General features: G+C 37.8%; 1 protein-coding gene across 1 annotated transcript in view; it reads left to right on the plus strand.

The window, feature by feature from the left end:
* vcanb (versican b) overlaps positions 1 to 23144 on the plus strand; it is a 42128-nt gene extending 18984 nt beyond the window's left edge. Inside the window, exons 8-16 of the mRNA XM_039678170.2 lie at positions 1803 to 2585; positions 4057 to 6384; positions 6522 to 6635; positions 6736 to 6849; positions 14297 to 14455; positions 19112 to 19194; positions 21334 to 21478; positions 21554 to 21736; positions 22909 to 23144. Coding sequence (XP_039534104.2) covers positions 1803 to 2585; positions 4057 to 6384; positions 6522 to 6635; positions 6736 to 6849; positions 14297 to 14455; positions 19112 to 19194; positions 21334 to 21478; positions 21554 to 21736; positions 22909 to 23033 — 4034 coding nt within the window. The 3' untranslated portion in view covers positions 23034 to 23144. The remainder of the gene's footprint in view (positions 1 to 1802; positions 2586 to 4056; positions 6385 to 6521; positions 6636 to 6735; positions 6850 to 14296; positions 14456 to 19111; positions 19195 to 21333; positions 21479 to 21553; positions 21737 to 22908) is intronic.
* Positions 23145 to 23250: the final 106 nt, after the last annotated feature.

The following is a 23250-nucleotide window of genomic DNA, read 5'->3' on the forward strand; positions in this document are numbered from 1 at the left end:
AACTGTGTTCTGAAGATGAACGGAGGTTTTACGGGTTTGGAACGACATGAGGGTGAGTCATTAAAGGAGTAGTTCATTTTTCAAAAAACTTTTGTTGATAATGTACTCACCCCCATATCATCCAAGATATCCATGTCTTTCTTTCTTCAGTCGAAAAGAAATTAAGGTTTTTGATGAAAACATTCCAGGATTTTCTCCATATAATGGACTTTACTGGGAATCAAGCGGTTCAAGGTCCAAAAGACAGTTTCAGTGCAAAATGCAAACTGTTCAAAGGGCTTTAAATGATTCCAGATGATGAATAAGGGTCTTATCAAGCGAAACGATCGCTCATTTAAAAAAAAAAAAAAGTTTACAAGTTTTATAAGCTCAAATAGTCGGCTTGCTCTGTTCTGTGATGCATGTTTGTGACTCTCCTGTTCGAACTCGTTTATCAAAATGAACTAATCTTTTTACGTGTCATTTGGTTCATTCAACGAACGAATTGACTCGGAAAAAGATTTGTTCATTTTGATGAACGAGTTCGAACAGGAGAGTTTGATTCCTAGTAAAGTCCATTATATGGAGAAAAATCCTGGAATGTTTTCATCAAAAACCTTAATTTCTTTTCGACTTCAGAAAGAAAGACATGGACATCTTGGATGACATGGGGGTGAGTAAATTATCAGCAAAAGTTTTTTTTGAAAAGTCAACAACTCCTTTAATGACAATTTTCAGTTTTGGGTGAACTAACAGACCTATATAAAAAAGGTAAATGTGGCCGTTAGTTAACTACACTGTAATGTTCACTGTCTGTTCATACACATATAACTGTGTGCTCATGACATGTACTGTAGGCAGGCCTCCAAAGTTTTTTACTCAGACTGTAAAAACGTTCATGCTTAGCAAGAGGTTTACACAGCAAAACAACACCATTCATCACAACATGTGTTGTAGTCGCCCATCTGGCGATATACACAGGAATACAGAGGGCCAAAAGTCGGAAAGTACAAGTGAAGTGAAAATGTCTCTATATATTATTGATCAAATGAAGCATTTGTGAGTAACTTATTTCAAAACATAAAAACCTTACAATTTCAATATGTTGAACTATATAAACTCTAAACCTTAAAGTTAAAGTGTTAGCATTCACGTAGAGAGCAGTGGTACAGTTTGATGAATCTATTGTGAGAAACGAAACCACTTTGGTACTTATATTATAAAGCATTCCAACTGCAGTTATTCAAGACTATTTACCTATTGGTCAGAGTTAAAATACATGGTTATGCAATATGCAACCTAGCCAAAAACCTTCTGGAAAGGAAGCTAGAATTTCTAAATAAATATAAACTGTCAAATTCTACCCTGTCATAGCAAGTCATTTTTCCTTTACCAAGCAAAAAAAAACTTTTCATGCTTAGATGATTCTGCTGTTGTTGCTGTTTTTAGAAATGTTTAAAAATATCTGGACAGGGATTGTGCATACTTGGTCCGTGTTAATAGGTTGATTTAATATGTATAGACAAATATACTGTAAAAAATCCATTTGTAGGTTGGCGCTGTGGCACAACATTCAACATTTCTCTGTTTGTTTGGGCAGTCTTAGCTGTCAGCTGTTGTCAATAAATGACGTGAATATGGACGGACTAGCTAAACAATGGAAGATGGGCAAGGGTTTGGAAAAATGTTTTTGAAACAAGCCATTCTTTTTGTAATTCAATTTGGTGCCATTATAGAGGGGCACCAAAATTACACACATCACCTTTAAAGGTTTTTTTTTCAAAATGCTTTGTCAAAACTACATCTCTCTGTTCTGTTCTCAGGATGGGATCCCACAACTGTACCCACAACTGTGGCCATGACTGTACCCACAGCTGGACCCGCAACATCTCCAATTCTCTCGGACAGCCTTCAAGTCTCTTCCCTTAAAGCAACGTCTTCTACACCAGCCCACGGCACCACAGAAGAACCACCATCCGTGTTTTCTGCAAGCATGGCTCCACGTGAAAGAGCCACTCCTAAAGCATATCCTTCTGCTAAAGCCACAGTTGTTGTACCAACTGAAGCCGAGACAATTGCAGATATGGCAACCCCAACCACATTTAATGACTATGAAGATCCGGACAAATCACTGGTGCATCAGGAACCCCCTGGTGCAAATACATACTCTCCTTCTCAGCTATTCTCAGTCCCCACCTCAACTGAAAGACCCGATTATCTAGATAACTTTTTCTCTATCCAGCTACCCGGTCAGCCCACCGCAGGGAGCAGTCACCCTTTGTTGGATACTCCGCATGAGGAATACAGTGGAACTGAGGGTACCATCAGTGGTGACACGGATACTCCCGAGAGTGTGATTCCTACTTCGCATGTGTTTGTTACGACTTTCCAAGGAGACTCAGACGAGCCAAAAATCGTATACAAAGAGAACCAAACCACTCCAAACACGACCGAAGAAGGTTCGGCCATTGCTGAGTCCACCATGATAACCCCGCATTTAAGTGAAGAGGTTGTGCACAACCAGCAGATTGAATCCATGAAGGATGTCAACTTTTCACTAGACATCAATATGCTTATAGTCAACATTGCGGGCCAAAATCAGTCAGGTAGGTCAGATTTCGAAAAATTTCGTCCATGCATAAAAAATCCTTGCTTATCCTTTCATATATTGGTGCAGCAGTGTTTTTATGTGATTGTTGCTAGTCCAAGGCAGCATGTTGTAAATGAGCAACTGGGTTTAGGAAACACTGAGATGCAAAATGAATGTAGATCTTGGCTAGAGAGAGGACATATTTGGCTCTGTCGCGACGGCCACTGCTGTCTCGCAAACAACATCTGGACTTATGCAACCTTATGCAGTTGCTTAAGTCGTTGGTTTGTGTTTAATGTTTACCTCATCCACAAGTAAAGCTAAAACAGTGGTGCTGCCTGCATGCGTAAATAGGGGAAGGGGAAACAGTTCTTTCATGCCTTCCCATGACCTTAATTGACTTCCAGTGTCGCTGGAAAGAGTGATGAGGTTGATAAACATCTGTAAATGAACTGTAGCCAGTGTTCCTGTCTTGTAGGTCCTGTGGGTCGACATTAATCAGTCGAACCATTTATACCATTTGAGATTGTTAAAGGGGCATCTACTCTAGTAAAACATCAGAGAGAGAAAGAGGTGTCGATTGTGAGAAAGAGTAGCTCTCAAAGCCACAGACAAATGTCTCTTGGGTTAAATGGCAAAGCCCTTTAAAACATCAATCAGCAAAGTAATCAGAGCAGGCTAATTACTTTCCCTTACCTCGTTCAGCCTACAGATCAGGTTACCGTGAATGGCTGCTGGTATGACCATCAAAGGAAAGTTTTACAAATGTATGTTGAGGCCTTTCAAGATGAAATCAAATTGCTGTCTATATTTCACCCAGTTTTATTTGTAATGTAACAGTTGCTGGAATCACTTCATTTAATTTTGAACAAGAAAAGGGCCTTGTGATTTTGCAATATGGTGACTTTTAGGGTCTCATTGGGACATATTTCTGAATTAAATGTATAATAAGCAATTTATTCTACTGTATTTAAGTAGAGCTTCTTATTTAGGAACAATAATAAGTCATATCTTGATGGCCAAAATCATAATTGGCTTGAGCATTTTATTTGCCTCAAGTGAGACTCATGCAGTGCCAATTTCTAAGATGTCTGTAAAGTAACTTGGGAACATAAAGTTGAAACTGAATATAGAAGCAGATTTCACAGTAGATCATCATAGATGAACATTATAGAAGATCTAGGGGGCGGTTGCAGCACAATGGTTAGAGCGTTGGACTCAATATCGTATTGGAACGACTAAGGTGCCCTTACGTAAGGGATCTAACCTCCAATTGCTCCCCAGGCGCCAAAGTGAATGGCTGCCCACTGGTCTGGTGTGCACTAACTTGGATGCAGAGGACAAATTCTGAGAATGAGTTGCCTTACTTTGGCCTTCACATCACTTAAATTAAAAGCTGAAAAAGATCTGTTGGCTAAATCAGTATCATTTTTAAACAAACTCACTTAGAAAACGCTTGTGTAATGTCTTTTCCTTTTTGCTTGCAGTTGATGATGTTCTAAAGTTCCTTGGGCAAAACACTCGAGCCCTAACTGGTGAAAATGAGCCACCTTTGGGCAGTGGAGACCTTGATATATATCCCTCGGCTTCTGTTACCATCACCCCAGAACTAAGTTTCATTAACGGAAAGCACGAGTTGACTCTGAAACCAGACACTGACCAAACTCAGGAGGCCAGAGGAGACCAGTTTGACACTGCTATCCCACCAACAGAAGAAACCATCCCTGATGATGAGATAGAAATACTGTTGACGGAGGCTGAAGGCATCACTTCTTCCCCTGAGACAAATGAATTTGGCTCAACGTCGAGAACCCCCATTGAGCCTCATTTCACAACAAAGAGCTCGGGAAGTATAACCACGACAGAGTTTCCCAAGTTTACAACTAAGTCTCCAAGCCAGAAGATGACCTCACAAGCCATATCATTTAGCATTTCGAAGTTCGAAGACGGTTCTGGGATGCGCCCAACAGATGATGAAGAGGAATTGACACCATTGGAAGGTTCTGCAGATGACACGCTGCCAAGAACAGCATCTAATGACCCGGATATTGTAGTTACTGATGAGACTGAAATAGCGGAAACAGAGTCGACTACACAGACATTTGGGGTGCATTGCTCCACCAAAGGACCTGTTACAACTCCATTTGTTACAACTCCAGAATCCAGAACTGTAGAAACAGAAATTAAGACAGAAACAGAAGATTTTGAGGGCTCCACCTCTGCTGAAGAAGAAAGCTCGGGACAAGATATATATTCAGCAGAAGAGCCAAAACATTCAACTTTATCTCCATCTTTCACGGTTTCTTCTCACAGCTCTATAAGTTCCTTAACAAGTACTCATCCCAAAGAGCCAAGGCAACCTGCTAGTTTGGCTCTGTCCAGTACAGAGCCTACGATTCAGGTGGTCTCAACTTTTCAAACAGGGGCAATCTCAGAGGAAAGCACTGGTTATATTAAACATTCTGAGAAAGACCAAAACAGAAGTTCAACTGAGAGTCCCTTGTTGGTCCCTGAGATTGAAAAAGGTGTTAACACGATCTTCACATTCTCTGAGGACTTCAGCTCTGGTGATCAGCCAACTGAAGCATTCTCAAATCAACCTTTCACTACAACTATTGTTCCATCCCTTCTCATTCAACAAACTGAAGAAATTAGTACTTCAAATGCTAAAGTATTTGAAGGTTCTGCAGAAGACACAACACCATTGAGTTTTATCAATGTCGAAAGTCAAACAAAATTCACAACCCAAAGTTCAGAGACCACCATTCTCCCCAGTGATGGTCTTAGAGCAGTAATGTCTTCCTCCCAAGAAAATCTTGGAAATCCAGGTTCTGCAGAAGACACAACACCATTGAGTTTTACCAGTGTCGAAACTCAAACAAAATTCACAACGCAAAGTTCAGAGACCACCATTCTGCCCAGTGATGGTCTTAGAGCAGTAATGTCTTCCTCCCAAGAAAATCTTGGAAATCAAGGTTCTGCAGAAGACACAACACCATTGAGTTTTACCAGTGTCGAAAGTCAAACAAAATTCACAACGCAAAGTTCAGAGACCACCATTCTGCCCAGTGATGGTCTTAGAGCTGTAATGTCTTCCTCCCAAGAAAATCTTGGAAATCCAGGTTCTGCAGAAGACACAACACCATTGAGTTTTACCAGTGTCGAAAGTCAAACAAAATTCACAACGCAAAGTTCAGAGACCACCATTCTGCCCAGTGATGGTCTTAGAGCTGTAATGTCTTCCTCCCAAGAAAATCTTGGAAATCCAGGTTCTGCAGAAGACACAACACCATTGAGTTTTACCAGTGTCGAAACTCAAACAAAATTCACAACCCAAAGTTCAGAGACTACCATTCTACACACTGATGTAATGTCTTCCTCCCAAGAAAATCAATTAATCCAAAAACCATCTTCAGATGACACAACCACCACAGTGCAGACACCTGAGACTTCAGAGGAGACAACACAAGAAATATCACATTCTCCACCTGGAATCTCAACGGAGAAGCCTCTCACTTCATCTACTCCAGTTTCTAGTCATCCCCCCACCAGTGTTGCTACAGAATTAAATGAGGAAGAGCCAGTTCAGGTCTCGGATAGAGGCACTACTTCTGCTACTGAAGACATTTTCATCACTACCGAAGCCACAAGTACTGTGGCATTTGAAGCAAATTCCCCAGATTATGAAGATCAGCCAGGTCCCTCATTTGTTGAAAGACAACCACCATCCAGGGAAGAGTTAACCACAAGAAAACCAGAGGTCTGGACGGAATCCAGCTACACTGTTGAGAGCCATAATATGCTGGATTTGGAAGGTACAGTTTCACATAATGTATATTTTTGTAACTCTTGCTTATCTTGTATAGTGGTGGAATTACTCTAATTGATTCATAGTTAATTTGTCCATAATGGATATGTCCATCTACTAATAGATATGTTCTTGTTATTTCAGGTCTCACACTTTGCTCTGTCAATGTGTGTGAAAATGATGGAAAATGCTTTTCTAATGGAAAAGGAAACATTTGTGTCTGCATGCCTGGATTCAGTGGGGAACATTGTGAAAATGGTTTGAACCTGTTAATTCTTTCAATTTTATTCACTTTAAATGAGCTTAATTAGAGTTCCTGAAAGAAAAGTAATATACTTTCATATCCTAATTCTTGTAGACATTGATGAATGCCAGTCGAACCCCTGTCGCAATGGAGCTACATGCATTGATGGGTTGAACTCGTTCAGTTGTGTCTGTCTGCCCAGCTATTCGGGAGCCCACTGTGAGCAAGGTATAAAAACATGATGCGATACAATTGTTTTAATTAGGCTAGGTAATTTTTTGTGTTTTTGCAACCAAATGTGGACTGTATCTGTTGATTCTATCACATCATTTTCATGCAACGCACAATGCCAAATGTATAAATGGTTTATTCCTCAAACATTATGATTACACATGAGGACTGCCAGCTAGGTTTCCAATACTGTAAGTGAAATATTTCTATAGCTCATTTTATATTTGGAGGAGCTGGTGAATGGAATATGTTATGATTTTTGGGGCTATTTTCTAAATAGTGAATAGTGTCTGTTTAATAATTCCACTGAAGCGAATTGATTATGGTGGTAAGTCCAAACTGTTAGCAAACCACACAGTTCATCACATCTGGCAGGCCTGATCCTCCAGAAGGTCTGCGGTATGGTGTCCAGAGGGATGAAAACAGATTTGTGCCAACAATAGGGCTCAGAGAAAAGGTCAGCCAGTCAGTGACAGCACAGCTTTGTCCTTTACTCCCACCACACTTCTCACAAATGAACAATTTGCTGAGCCTTTTCTGATCCAACTGCTTTACTTGGCATGGTCCCAGGCACATTAGAGTGGCTAGGTAAATGATGAGGGCATTTTCCTTTGGTCGCCTCGTCATTCTTGTTCACCACAAAATCATGATTTGGAAGGGTTCCCAAGGTTAGGCTTTGACTTTTAGAAGGCTTCGGAAACTAATTAAAGCCTGAATTAAATGACGTTTGCAATGCACTGAGCTTCATAATGTGGCATATTTCAGCGCAAGGTGTAACCACCATTTGCATTGAGGGGGACAAGTCCCACCCAAACTGGAAATGGCCAAATTATTATTTGATGCTGCTCTCCGTTACGCACTATACTCCTCAGTTTATTGTTAGGATGGCAGAAAGTTTAAAAAGCTAATTTGGCTGGTCTGTCAAAACCGTGGCCAATCAGATCAAAGAAGACGGGGCTTAATGTTCACTGAGGATGAGTGTGAGTTCCAACGTGACACTTTTAGTTTTTACAGTAAAAAAGTGCGTGGGTGGTAAGATATAAGTAGCTAAACATAATATTTAACAACTATTTTACGATGGATATGTTTAACGACCAAAAGTAACATACAGTGATGCAAACTACACAACTTTTTTTAGTATAATTTTGCCATTTATAATTGAAAATATGCAATCAACTGACAAAACAAGAAACTGTTTTTTGACACATTAGACATACAAACAAGTTACTTGATCAATTATTTGAGTTTAAAGCTGCAGTCCGCAGCTTTTCCTCTTTGTCACCATGTCTGTTCGAAATCTGCAATTGCAGTTATTCGCGGAATTTTCATCTTTACGTGGGTTGTAAATCAGCATGAACACACGTTGTGTGGATACTGTCATACAGAATCACAGATTCACTTTTTGAAAGTTTGACCAACATAAGAATTTTCACCGGAAAATGTCTTCTGAACAAGTAACATCCACTTTCAAAACGTTCCACATCCAAATGGGCTAGAATGAGCTCTTTGCCAGACTAAAGTTGTCTGGGTTTTCCCAGGCTATTAAATCCCTTTTAATCCTTTAATTATTTAATTTCTTAACCAATATTATAAGCAGTGTTTGCTATGACTTAGATCTACACTGAAGCCATACATACCTGAAAATCTGAAGTGCCATGGCACTGACAGACGCTAACCAACTACAACAGACAAGTTCATCTGGTATTGTCGGATCAGTGTCGGCTTCTGTTGGCATTGGTCAGTGCTTGTTTTTGTAGATTGTTGAATCGGTGTTTTGTAAAGTTGGGGAATATCTAAGTGACATATTGTAATCTGGTGATTGCGTTCGTTAATCAGCATCTGTCGGTGAAGTGTGAATAACATTATACTGTCCACAAAGTTTAAAAGATGCTTTAAAAGTATTTTTTCGTTGTGTCATTGATTTAACTAATGTTAGTATAATATAACCTTATTGTGTGTGATACCAGGTCTTCATGACATGTTGTCTCTAAGCCATCACATGAGGCTTGAAGGGGTAACATTTTATCTGTAGGTGCTAAATCTGCTGGCAAGCTGAAATTTAGTCTGGCCATTGGTTTGGCATTGTTCTGACAAGATTAAGATAAAATCTTTTAAGTAGTGTTACAAATCACTTTGACATACAAAGAGTGTCTTGTTGGCATGCAGTGAGAGCCTTTTTCGAGTTAGTTCCCATTACCCATCAACATGTTCAGTGAAGCACTTCAAATATGAGAACATCCCTTTTGGAGTGTCTGTTGTGGTTTTGACTATGACAAACAACTCAGGGAAAAAAAGAAAACATTTATAATCTCTATTTAACATGGCTGTGGACAGTGTTTAATGTTCGAGGATGATGAAATCAAGCCATTCTCCTCCGATGACATGAAGCAGGGTTGGGACAAGGGTTTCTTGGCCCTTCTTTGCTGTTCCCTCACTTAAAGGTGAGACCCCTTAGCATTCTGGCAAGGCGATTGCAATTGGCATATGGGCCTTGTACTGTGAACGCAGCTGGAATCAGTTAATGAATCACTGTTTGTCCAAGAGGCTCATGGAGACCCCTTTGAGTTATGTTGGGGACAAGCCACAGTATAGAAACCCTCAAACACCCCCTAAGTCTTGTAGGGCTATCCCTTTAGCTTTAAACTATGAAAATAATCAGTCGACTTATGAATGAGAGGATGTCTTAACTTTGAAGAGAGCTATTAACCTTCTCAGGACTTGACATTTACGCTCACTTGCACAGGCTTGGCGGTCGTGTTGGGCGTTGGTCCCCAAATGGATTGGTTCTAGCTTCATACAAAATATTGCTGCCATTAGTCAGCAGAGCTAATCTTCTCCATGCAAACACATCACCTCTGAGGACATCTGTTTTCTCAGGCTTTTTAGCTAAAGATTAGGGGAGATCTTAAAAAGCCGAACTCTTGCGTTCCATGCAATAACAAAAAATACATTTTTTTTTACACACTTCTGTTTAATCAGGAATTTGGACATTTGTTGACAGTTGTAAACAATTCATTCATAGCTGCTGCATTAAACTTTTTGGTAACACTTTACAATAAGGGTGCACTAATAAGCATTAATTCATGCGTAACTAATGCACAGATATTACTGAATTAATGTGTAAGTAATGATTATCTAAGCTATTCATTAATGATTACCACATTAGGAACTAATTAAGAGTCTGTAAGGTTAATGTATTAGTTCATACATGAATTGTTTTTAATTAAATATTTAATTGTGGATTAATTCCATAATAACTATTTTTTTTTAACTAATAGTGTTAATTAATATGTTAATTACCAGAATGAGCCAAAGCTATTTCAACTTCCAGATAATATGACTGGTACACTAATATGTATTAATACATGATTACTTACTTAATTGTTAGTGCAAATTCATGTGAAAATTACTACAATTACTAAATGATTAGTTAATAATGATGTGCCTCAACAAGTAAAGTCATAACATAATGATACCTTTGCGAATCATTAGCTAATGATTAATTAAAGCAGACAACTGGAAGTTGAAGCGCATAGCTTTGACTAATTGTGGTAATTAACACATTCATTTACACTATTAGTTAATAAAATATGTTATTAAGGAATTAATACACAATGACACATTGAATTAATAGCAATTCATGTATTACTTAATCTATTAATCATATAGACTCTTTATTAGTTCCTGATGCAGTAATCGTTAACTAATGGTTTAGTTCTTCATTAGTTATACATTAACTCATGATTATCTGTGTATTAGTTAAGCATGAATTAATGCATATTAGTGCACCCATATTGTAAAGTGTTACCAACTTTTTGATATTGCGATAAATGCAAAATTTAAGGAAAGGTTTAAAATACTGTAGCATTTGACAGTACTTTGGGGAAAAAAGAGTCCTTGTCGTCACCAAGATGTCTAGACATGAAAAAGTACAAAAGCACTCCATTTTTTTCCGGACAAATAAGGCTTTCGCACCGGGTAGTTCTAGGAACTAGGCAACAGGGTGGTTCCCCGAGAACTAATGGTTCCCTTAGGAACATTTTCCTTTTTGCGTTCGCACCGCCAGTAGGAACTCTGAAGTGACGTATGCCACGCTTGTTGTTGTGACTTTTATTTTGACTGCGCAGCAGACTTTTATTTTGACAACCCTGAGAACGCCAGAACCTTAACACACAGTGCTTGCATTCTCTGTGTTCATTAGTTTACATCTGTCTAATACGTTATTAGATAGAACTGTTATACATACAAAGACAGTATATGAAAACGTATTAGCTTATGCCATGTGGTTGATGTCCAGTGTTGCTGAGCAGAAATACAATCTTTTTTGGCTTAGTCCCTTCAAAGTTGTGTTGGATCTTCTCCTTAGAGTAAAGGTTAAGGCCCCGTCCACACTACTGCGTTTTCGTTTAAAAACGGAGAATTAAAACGAATACGATCTCCGTCCAGACCAGCGTTTTATCTGCGTATTAAAAACGATCTCCGTCCACATTAAAACGACTGAAAACGCGGATCACGTGACCATTCACCAACACTGGGCATGCGCGTGCCGGTGTAAACAGTGAATGACGAATCAGGGAAGGATACGTCATGACTGATATCACCCAATCATAGAGCCAAGCGCCAGCCTCTGCGTCAGCGTTTCTGAAGTTCTCCGTTTTGTATGGTTTTGTCTCGTCCACACTAAAACGCCCTCCGGAGATTCAAAACGCAAAACGCAGCTCCAGCGTTTCTAAACTTCTCCGTTTTAGGTCTTCGTTTTTCCCGTTTTAGTGTGGACTGGAGGTGCAAACGTAACAAAAGGTCTCCGTTTTTAAACGAAAACGCAGTAGTGTGGACGGGGCCTAAGAGGCCAGGCACATCTATCACTGTTTTCCAAGTTTGCAAAGTTAGTTTCTGGAGTAAAATATAGGCTATAATTTACAAATTAAAAAAAAAAGGCGAGTCCTGGTGTTTCGCGTGCATTCGGCCAGTCAGTACACCAACGACACTGGTAGTTCCTATAGTGCTGGTTTAGACCCTACTCTGAAGTAAGAGCTAAATTAGTTCCTCCAAAAGGAGTTCCCTGAACTAAAATACTTAGTTCCTGTGGTGCGAACACGCCAAAATTCGTCAATAGTTCTACGAACTATGAAAAGGTTCCTCTGGAGTGAAAGCCCCTAAAGAGCCAAAGTTGTATGCAACAGCAAAGACTTTTATTAGGCAAGTCATGCCACTCGGCCGCCATCTTGGCAACGCCTCCGGGCAGCTATTTCGGACTAACGAAACCAGGCTCCTATCTAAATGAATGGTCAGAGACTCAGAACTGCACTTTCACTGGTCACCGGGACATAAAAACTGCTTGTATACAAACAGTAATGAAATATGAAAAAAATCGCTGAAAAAGTTTGAAGACTTTGCCCCAAATTAAGGTTTAAAACGCATTTTTCCCCCACAGGTTATACTTTTACTGCGCATGCGCAAGGGTTCTCTCGCTCTCTGTCACACGCACGCTACACAGTTTGAAACACAGTATGTGCGCGCTACTGCTCGCTCGCTCTTGATTCCGGGAGATTTCAACTAATTTGCAGGCATCAGGGAGCCGCTATCAATCTGCGGGAGACTCCCGGAACTTCCCAAATATTTACAACACTGACACATATCAAAACTGCCGCCTTTTCAAACAGTAACATATTTTCTGCTGTCGCAAACCTCAACTGTGCGCATGCGTCGGTGGAACCAGACGATAGGGTTAAATGTTTACCGGCTTGACTGTTAAAAACAGACGATTGGCTGTCCAGTGGGAGGGGTGGGGCATGTGCATACAACCGCCATCTTTGGTGTTATGGGTTTTCCCTATATATTTGTATTAAGGATTGAGGAAGTGGCATGTCTCTATATAAATAGTCTCTGGCAACAGTCAGTTTATAGTTAAAGGAGTAAAAAAACTTTTGCTGATAATTTACTCACCCCCATGTCATCCAAGATATCCATGTCCTTCTTTCTTCAGTCGAAAAGAAATTAAGGTTTTTGATGAAAACTTTCCAGGATTTTTCTCCATATAATGCACTTTATTGGACACCAAACGGTTCAAGGTCCAAAAGACAGTTTCAGTGCAGCTTCAAAGGGTTTTATTTGATTCCAGATGATGAATAAGGGTCTCATCAAGCGAAACGATCGCTCATTTAAAAAAAAATAAAACAAAGTTTAAGTTTTATAAGCTCAAATAGTCGCCTTGCTTTGTTCTGTGTTGCACGTTCGTGACTCTCATGTTCGAACTTGTTCATCAAAATGAACGAATTTTTTTCAGAGTCATTTGGTTCATTTCGTTCGTTTGAATGAACCAAATGACTCGAAAAAAGATTCGTTCATATGTTACTTTTTTTTAAATGAGCGATCGTTTCGCTTGATAAGACCCTTATTCATCGTCTGGAATCGTTTAAAGCCCTTTGAACAGTTTGCAGTTTGCACTGAAACTGTCTTTTGGACCTTGAACCGTTTGGTTCCCAGTAAAGTGCATTATATGGAGAAAATCCTGGAATGTTTTCATCAAAAACCTTAATTTCTTTTCGACTGAAGAAAGAAAGACATGGACATCTTGGATGACATGGGGCTGAGTAAATTATCAGCAAAAGTTTTTTTTTTTTTTTTAAAGTGAACTACTCCTTTAACGTTACTGACTGGTGGTTACAGTATTTGTCCTGATTTGATCTATTGTCTGTATTAGTTCTACTATAGGTCTACCAAAATAAGTAGGCAATTTAAAATCCACAACTGATACCGGAGGGACAATATACATTTTCAAGTAAATTTGAGATTTGTATATTATTGTAGCAATTATAATAGATTTTCTAATATACAGTACATGCACTATGCCATGACAGCAGTTTGGACATTCAAGGCAAAGGATGAAGTGAGCTTGTAATGGTGTGTAATCAGTTAAAGAAAACAGCACTATGGGCCGTGCATCTGAGATGATTTACTTGGCCTCATTTACTAGTTTTCTTTCCAGCCTCATTAGATGTCATTGTTTGCATTTAGCTTTCACACTGAGCGCTGCGGTCATTAGGGGGTTTCAGTCCAAGTAAAATGTTGATGATCTCCATTGTATGGCATAGAATAAAAAGTGCTTTGCACTAGGTTAACCCAGTTGATGGCAGTTCTCAAAACAGATGCAGTTCTGTGTGTCCATAACCATACATGATCTGAAAGACAGGCTTGTTCATCGCTAATGCTAAAGAAAATGGCTATCATGAGACGTCTTTTCTTTGATAAACTATGGGCACTATGATGCTTGCTGTAGCTGCATAATGCATTACAAAAGCAGTTGCAATTTGAATAGTGGTGCATTTGCATTGATATGGATGATATTTTGGAAGCTATCCAATATGTATTGTCTGTTTAACTCATTTTTAGGTTTCTTTTCCTCTGTTTCTCATGATTAAATGTCTGTTATTCAAACTTTCAGATACAGAGGTTTGTGACTTTGGCTGGCACAAGTTTCAGAGCCACTGCTATAAATACTTCACACACCGACGGACATGGGAAGCAGCGGAAAGAGAGTGTCGTCTGCAGGGCGGTCACCTCACCAGCGTCCTGTCCCACGAGGAGCAGCTCTTTGTAAATCGTAAGTTCTTTTTCATGAACTGTGTGCTATTGAATTTACAAATGGTATTTGCCAAAGCAGACATCCATACTGCCTTGATAGTTGCATAGGGTTTGAACAAACCCTTAAAGGGATAGTTCACTTTGAAATTAATTTTTGATATGTTTTAGCTTACCTCAAAGGCATCCAAGATGTACGTGTCTTTGTTTAAATAGGATTTTCAATTTTGATATTTTCTGTCAAGCCGTTGTTGTCTATCAGTCATATAATGGAGGTCTATGGTCACCACCTCAAAGAGCATGCACAGAGAAGTCCAAATTAAACATGATTTAATGACTTGTAAATGTAAGTACACATTGATGGCCTAAGACACGAAACGAGCAGTTTGTGAGAGAAAATGAATAAATGGAGCATAGCCCATATTTGCACTAAAGCCGCCTGTCTTTATAACAGAAACACGTCTAACATGGAACAGCTACAGTGGCATAGATCGTAGAGCGTGTAGCTCATGAAAGAGCAAACCTTATTGATGCGCTCGGACCCGAGTTCGAAACCCCCTTTTGCCGAACATATGAGATGTAAAATGTATAAACTAACATAAAGGTCTCTAGCGTTGTATTTTGCCAATGAACCAGAAAACGAAACCATGATATTGCTTTTTGCCTTCATAAAACAGCACAAGACTTTAAGAATAGGCATTCTGTTTGTGCTGAATCAGGGTGTCCGCGGGGTTTTAAAAAGTATTAAAAAGTGATACATCAAAATTGTCAAATTTAAGGCCATTAAAAGTGTTAAATGTAGTTTTAGAGGTATTATTTTAAAAAAAATTAGGTATTTTTTTTTTTTTCAGACTATCAGATGTCCTATTTTGTGTTTGCATTAGTCCGAATAAATATGGGCTTTAGCTTATCTGGGCACAATCAAAGATCTTTCATCTCTGTCTATGTTTGATGCTGACATCATATTCAGTAGCTGGACGATATGATGATATATAGAGGCTATATAACCCTGATATAAGTGATCACCCGGATTTAGACCTACCTATATTGTATTTATATAAAGCGTTCACAGGCAAATTTGATCTATATATTGCTTTTATTTCCCTTTTATTGAAATCAGGCAAACATAAATGTCAGGCAACACGATTGCTGGCTGCATGTCAATATCCATGGATCACTGGATCTTTAGTAAGTTGTTAGGAGTCCAACTATATTGAGTCCAACATTTAGTTTAAATTGATCAAATTGTTAGTTTTAGTCGCATTTTCGTTTAATAGTTTCCCCTATTAAATCCAGTCACGCAGCAGATCTTTTGCCACTCAGTCAGGTTGAGGGGGGTTGTACCGGCGGTAAAAGTGTAAATCTCTAAATCTATGTATTTTTTTATGTTATAAATGTCAAAATCTGTGTAATAGAAAGGTCGCTGGTTAACACTTGCAATTCAGTGTCGTGATGGTTTTAAAAAAAATCTGAACGTAGTAAAAAAGGTATTAAAAAGTAGTAAATTTAACTTAAGGATTACTGTATATACCCTGTGAGTGTTTTAGAGAAACGTGTGCACTTTGCTCACGCGAACACGGAGCAGTTTTTCCTGTGAGTGAGACTGGAAAACCCGTAGTGGATATAATCGGAGTGATAACAGAACGCTTAGAGTGTAGATGGGAATTGGCTTTGACTCCAGTCCTGGTTTTGCGTCCGCGCCGTTAGGAGCTCAACATCTGTCTCATATGCACCATCGCTCTAGACTAGATTAGAGGATATTTTAACTAATTTGCGGTAAAACCAGTCGATCACGAGTGGCTCAACTGGTGGATTTATAGATATACTTATCTTTCAGGTATTTTGCCGACTAGCTTGACACTTTAACGTGATAAATCGGGGGTGTGGCGTGAGAGCATGAGAATTGGCTCAATTGCGTGAGCCTCACGCTCAAAGCGCACCAAATTACCATATGAAATGTAAATTGTTTTTAACAAAGTTATCAAATTACATTTAAACTAATTTTTTACGTTAGTTCTCACATAAAACTAAAATGAATTATACTTTTAACAGTATTCATTGTCTCAAGCATGACACAAACTCACCCTTATAGTGATAAATTCACAATAAATCTTACAACAAAAATATGTGGATGTCGGTAGCTAACACCAACAATAAAGTTAACACTTATATATAGCGGGACTCGACACGACGGCTGCTAGCATAACGTGACACATCTCAGTTAGCACAAAACTCTGTAACGACATACGCAACATGACATCATGACTTTTGCGTAAACATACACGCCGCTTTCGAGTCAAGTGGCGTGTTATCTCTACGCATTTTGAGCTATCCGCGTGTATCCGCGTGTATGCGTGTATGTCTACACCATTAACGTCCGAGTGATTCCGCGTGTCTGTACGCGCCATCAAATATCCAGTCATAAATGCCATTAACCCCAGTGACGGTTAGGTTTAGGGACGGGGTTGAGGTAAGTCATATATTTATATATACAGTAATAACGTTAAGTCAACGGCGTTCATAAACACGCTGAAAAGCGATTATGCGTCTTGATAGCACGACAAAAATGGAAATACGAATTGACGTGTCATACACACGCTACTTCATGAGATCAGTCTGACATACGCATGTAAAATGTCTCTTTTACTTATATAAACCACAGTAACATAATGAAATGTAGTCTACTATCAACATGTGTTACTATCTACATTGCTTTGTGAGTGGTCATTACCTTAAAAAGGGCAAAAATAATGAGAAAAGTGAAGAAACTCGCACACGCGCACGTCTCGCCCTCACTCATCTGTATTGAATGAGGAAGAGAAGCGCGCGGAATCCCCCTACTGAAACCCCAAGGCATTATCAAACGATCGACGAATAATTAACCCATACAGACGAAGATCAGCATTATCTGCATTCAACTTCTTAAGTTAATATTACTCTAATTTCTTAATAAAACTCTGATTTTAAACAGTGAAAAAACTTAATACGCATTGTAATATAACCATTAGTATAAACAAAACTTAATACGCATTTTATAACGGACTATAATGAATTATGAACTATAATGTCACATACCACCCAGATAGCAAACTGACATTGAATCAACGTGGAAATATGACATCGAAACAACGTTGATCTGACATTGTTTTGCTCATCGAATTAACGTTGAACCAACGTCAGATGCGTCATTCTTTCAAAACTAACGGAAAATCAACTTGAAATCAACGCGTTGTTTCAACGTTATGAAAGCAAACCAATTTTCGATTTCATTTAGCTTTGAAGAATGCCGCGTCTGACGTTGGTTCAACGTTAATTCGATGAGCAAATCAACGTTGTTTCAATGTCATGAGAGACGTCGTTTCCACGTTGATTCAATGTCAGTTTGCTGTCTGGGCACTTTTCACACTCACTTGTCACACTGTCTTTGTCACAAAATGGCACACCACACACTATAGAAGCAAAACGGTTAAATCTAGGATTTTTTCTCCTCATGTGTGTGAAAATCTTATAAGATGTAAAATATCCTTTGGTGTGTACCCAGCATAATGAGTTTACCTGTCCGTTGTGATGATGTTCAATGTCCCAGGCCAGCCACTTTTGTAGTCCTATTTAGGCATTTGTTAGCAACCAGCTTTTTCAAGTCAAGGGGGTATTATTGATGTATTTTTATGTCATAAAAATAAAATGTGAAAATATCTTGAGCGTCAGGCATTTTCCATGTCAGGACTCCATATGGGCTCTATGCACGGCGGTATTTCCGGTGAAGGTGTAAGGATGCTCGATAACTTCCGCCGATCGTAGAGTCCAATGCAATACCGAGAATTTATATTGAATTTTATACTCCATGGTTATACTAATGAAACGTTAGTCACAAAAATAGATAAAACAGACACCCCTCGTTGTGTTTATGCTTCTTTTTAAAATTATATTAAATAAACATAACTATATATAAAATTACATCTAAACATGTGTACGTTTCGTTTCAAAGACGGGAGGACAGTAAATATTGAAGACTCTGCCATAATCCCGTTTTCTCCGGTTTTCCTCCGCTTTAATCTACACAACCGGAAATGGACGAGCATCCTTGCGTCAAATGCGGAATTTATGCGTGCATATAGCCCATTCGGGACCAGATGATCCTGCAATGATTAAACAAAGCATATGTCATATTAAAAGTGCTGCATGCTGTTGACTCCAAACTAAACAAACTTCATCTTGGCTGCTCCGGGCACAGAAACGATTTGTTCTACATTTGTTTGTCATTTGATGTGTGGTTTGGTTTAACTGATTTCCTGCTATTTTCACTTCAGCCAGGTAGTCTATTAAAGATGTCAAAGAAGTTTGCAAAGGCCCTCACACAAAAAGATTTGTAGCTGTTTTTTTTTTTCTATGTTAAAATATGTTCTCATTTCCTAGTTTAATATGCAGAGACAACTATAATTGGGTTCATTGTCCCCAAAAGTATAAGCATGTGCTATCAAAACATTGCTCTGTTTGTTTGAGTTTCCCGACCAGTCTGACACAGCAGTTTGAAGCGAGAATTGTCCGTTTTCCGAATGAAACTGATAACCAGTAGCATAAAACAGAAATCTATACAACTTGTGCACTAAATCTTAAGTCTTCTAAAGTTATATGATTGTTTGTACGGACTTGACAGAGATGTGTAACTGTCTTATAGGTTTGGGCCATGACTATCAGTGGATCGGGCTGAATGATAAAATGTTTAACAATGATTTCCGCTGGACCGATGGACACCCTATGGTAAGATGGGATTCATTATTTTGATCCTAATAATGTCTGTTTATCAGATGCACTTCTGTGTTCCAGGTGTCCAGGATTGCAGAGAAATGAGTCATTCTTGTTTTGTTTGAGTTTGAGGTTTTTTTATGTTTTGTTTTTTGACAATGATTAATAGAGGTTGTTTGATCCTAAAATTAGTGAAAACACAGACTTTAAAAACGCAGTACACAATTGTGCCACCCAAGTGCAACTGTTTATCTACCAACCATGAGATGATGCTAATGCTAACGGGAAAGTTCTTGCTTTAGCATGTTTGTCATACTGTGTGGTAACAGAAGCGGTGAAAAAGATGAGTACCGCACTTAACAACACTCTCAGAAAAAAAGGTACAAAAGTTGTCACTGGGGCTGTACCTTTTCAAAAGGTACACTTTTGTATCCAAAGGCTACATATTGGTACCTTAGTGGTACATATTAGCACCTAAAATGTACATATTAGCTCATAGCTACTAGCACCTAAAATGTACAGTACATATTAGCACCTGAAATGAACATATTAGCACCTAAAATGTACATATTAGCTCATGAAATGGACATATTAGCACCTAGAATGTTCATATTATCACCTAAAATGTACATAACACCTAAAATGTACATATTACCACCTAAAATTGACATATTAGCACCTAAAATGGACATATTAGCACCTAAAATGTACATGTTAGCACCTAAAATGTATGTATTAGCAGCTAAAATGGACAAAAGTTTACCTTTTGAAAAGGTACAGCCCCAGTGACAGCTTTTGTACCTTTTTTTCTGAGAGTGAATAATTAATCAATTTACCTTATACTTTATTATAATACCTAATTCTTTATTTTTACTGTGTCCTTGTTACATACAGTATGTTACATGTACTTACCATAGTAATAAGAGTAAATTATGCATAATTACATGCAACTAACCCTCAACCAAATCCTAATCCTACCCTAACCCTATGGTGAGTACATTTAGTTGCTTAATATTTATATACAGTAAGTTAACAATGACACCTTAAAATAAAGTGTAACCAAAATACTATATTAATCAGAATGCAAATTTAGTCCAGTTATCATCTTAAAAATATGGATTTTTTTAACAATGTATTGACTTTTGACAATTCATTAAGTGATTATTGTAGGTTTTAAAACTGTTGATGTTTGTAGTTAATTTGTCATGCTGAAAATAGGAAGAGTGCATTGCATTGTGGGTTACAGTATTCTACATACAGTAGTGTGCTTTGGTTTTATAACGCATATTTTGTCTTATTTCTATGTTATCTGGGTATTCCATGCATACGGAAAAAAATTGCATGCTGTCTACTATCTATTTCCTGTAAATTTGTGAAACTTCTGATTTATTATGGCAATGGGTAAATAACTGGAAGAATATCAAAAGTTCAGTAACAGTCAAACGTTTTGTTTATGATTACAATAATAATTGCTGCATCTGCTCTTACATTGTTAATAATAATGTGGACACATACATACTGCAAAAATAGTAGTAGCTTTTTTATTTTATATTAAGTAGTATGTTAGTGTGATTGAAAGTCATTACAACATAAAAGCTATGTTACAAAATGTCTTGACAAAGATCGCAATATCCAAAATTCTTGTCCATGCGGTTACATTTTTTGGTCCCCCATGAGGAAAACAACAGATTAATCATATTAAGTGATGTTGTTTGAAAATGCACATTTTAGGGGTTGAGGGTAGAATATATTATACAGATTATACGGTATAAAAATCCCTATGTCTATGGAAAGTCCCCATGAAACATGAAAATGTGTTTGTGTGTGCATTTATATGCATATATTAAAATTATATATATTATGAACATAAATCTTTGTAATGACCTTGAGTCATCCTGTTATTTATATTTGATGTTTTTTGCATGCATGAAAAGGGGCTTGTGTGTTTGTGTTCAACCCATGCAAATTGAATGCAGCAGTACATTTTGTTTGAATAACGCATCATCCCTTTTCCCCTTTTTATCAAGGAAAGTCCCATGTAGCCCTTCCAGATGTGTATAAAATTCAGTCTATGGGATTTTTGCACCCTCGTGTGGGCACATGCAGTACTGCACCAATAGAATAACGCACTGTACTTGTGTTCCTGTGCACTAGCAATTTGAGAACTGGAGAGAGGGTCAGCCGGACAGCTTCTTTTCCACGGGCGAGGACTGCGTGGTGATGATCTGGCATGAGAACGGCCAGTGGAATGATGTGCCGTGCAATTATCACCTGACCTTCACCTGCAAGAAGGGCACTGGTGAGACCTCCTCTAGTCTGCAGTGTTGCTTACTGTGAGTTCATTGTCTTTGACTTTCTTTTTCCTCTGTCCCAGTGTCCTGTGGTCAACCCCCTGTCATAAAAGACGCCCATATCTATGGCAGCATGAAACCGCGCTATGAAATCAACTCTCTGGTCAGGTACCACTGCAAGGACGGCTTCATCCAAAGACACGTTCCTACTATCAGATGCCAAGAAGATGGCCACTGGGGCAAGCCCAAAATCACATGCTTGAATCGTAAGTATAATGCTGTTTTAGTATTATTTATATATTATTAAAGTTTTGAATTTGTTTTATATTTTTATATTTTTAGTTTTCATTTAATTTTAAGTTTTAGTAATTTTTTTTGGTCACATTTACTAGTGTTTAAAGTTAAAAAAAATATTACATGTAATATTACATGTAATCAGTTACTAGCCAGCACTATAGGGCTGTCAAACGATTAATCGCGATTAATATATTAATTAATAATATATTAATATTATATATAAATATAAATATTTTATATATAAATAATATTTTTTTCTTAAATATTCATACATGTGTGTGTATTTATATATATATACAAAATAATTATATACAGTGCACCCACATATATTATGTAAACACAAACTTTTATTTTGGATGCGATTAATCGTTTGACAGCCCTAATACATATATATATATATATATATATATATATATATGAAGATTTCAGATGCAAAAGCCTCTAAGTGCCATCTGAAATTTTGTTCTAGAATGATAATTTTTATCATGCTGTATATTTAAGTTCAGTAATTTCACTTAAATTGCAATGAAGATTACCTATTAATTGTCATTTAAGTGAAATTACTAAACTTAAATGAACAAGCATGATAAAAATGATCATTCTAGAAGAAAATTTCAAATATATTTATACATGAAATCTGGATTACGCAATCAAATTCCAATTTATGTAGCCTAATTGTAATTAGATTATATTATGTTTTAAAATACATATTGATTTCATGTTCTCACAATGGCAGTAAACTATACATAATTCATTGGCCATTCATTCAGGTCAAAAAATAATCATAAAGTAGTCAGATCATATTATGTTAAATGTGTAATGAAATGGATTATGTTACTAACTACAATTTTTGCCTTGTAACTTGTAATCAGTGACCGACCACAATATTTTTAATAACTGAAACGATTTTTAATGATTTTTGATTATTGGAAATTACGTTAGTGCTCTTCGAAAAAATTGAAAGTGCATTCCAGGTTTTCTGAAGTCACACAAAAGCATTTTTGCTATTTAAATGATTATTCAAAAAATAAAAACCTTTAGATCAAATGAATGTCTCAATATTTTTTTTTTTTTCGAGTGAAGAATGACAAAATGTTCATTTTGGGTAAAAGTTAACATATCTTTACCTTTTAATCTACAGCATCTACCTACCAGAAGACGTATGCACACAAATATCAAAACAATAACTATTACAACAACAGTAAGAGACGCCACAGTGGGTCCCATCATCGCTGGTTAAAAACAACTGAGGACTCCATACACTGATCCCCAACCAGAGCTACAGATGCTTCACATCCACAGAGAAGGTCTTCAGTCGAAAGGCGCGAAGCCAAACTATGTGCCTGATGAATGTTTTAGAGCTGAAGTGAATTACCCTGAGGGACTGCAAAAAACACCATCACACCCACTGAGAGTGTACTTTATCTTCGACTATGCAATAGTGTACATCGCATATTGTAATTATGTCTTAATGTTTTGACAT

The sequence above is a fragment of the Pimephales promelas genome, chromosome 23, assembly GCF_988280905.1.
Source record: "Pimephales promelas chromosome 23, fPimPro1.hap1.1, whole genome shotgun sequence".
Lineage (NCBI taxonomy): Eukaryota > Metazoa > Chordata > Actinopteri > Cypriniformes > Leuciscidae > Pimephales > Pimephales promelas.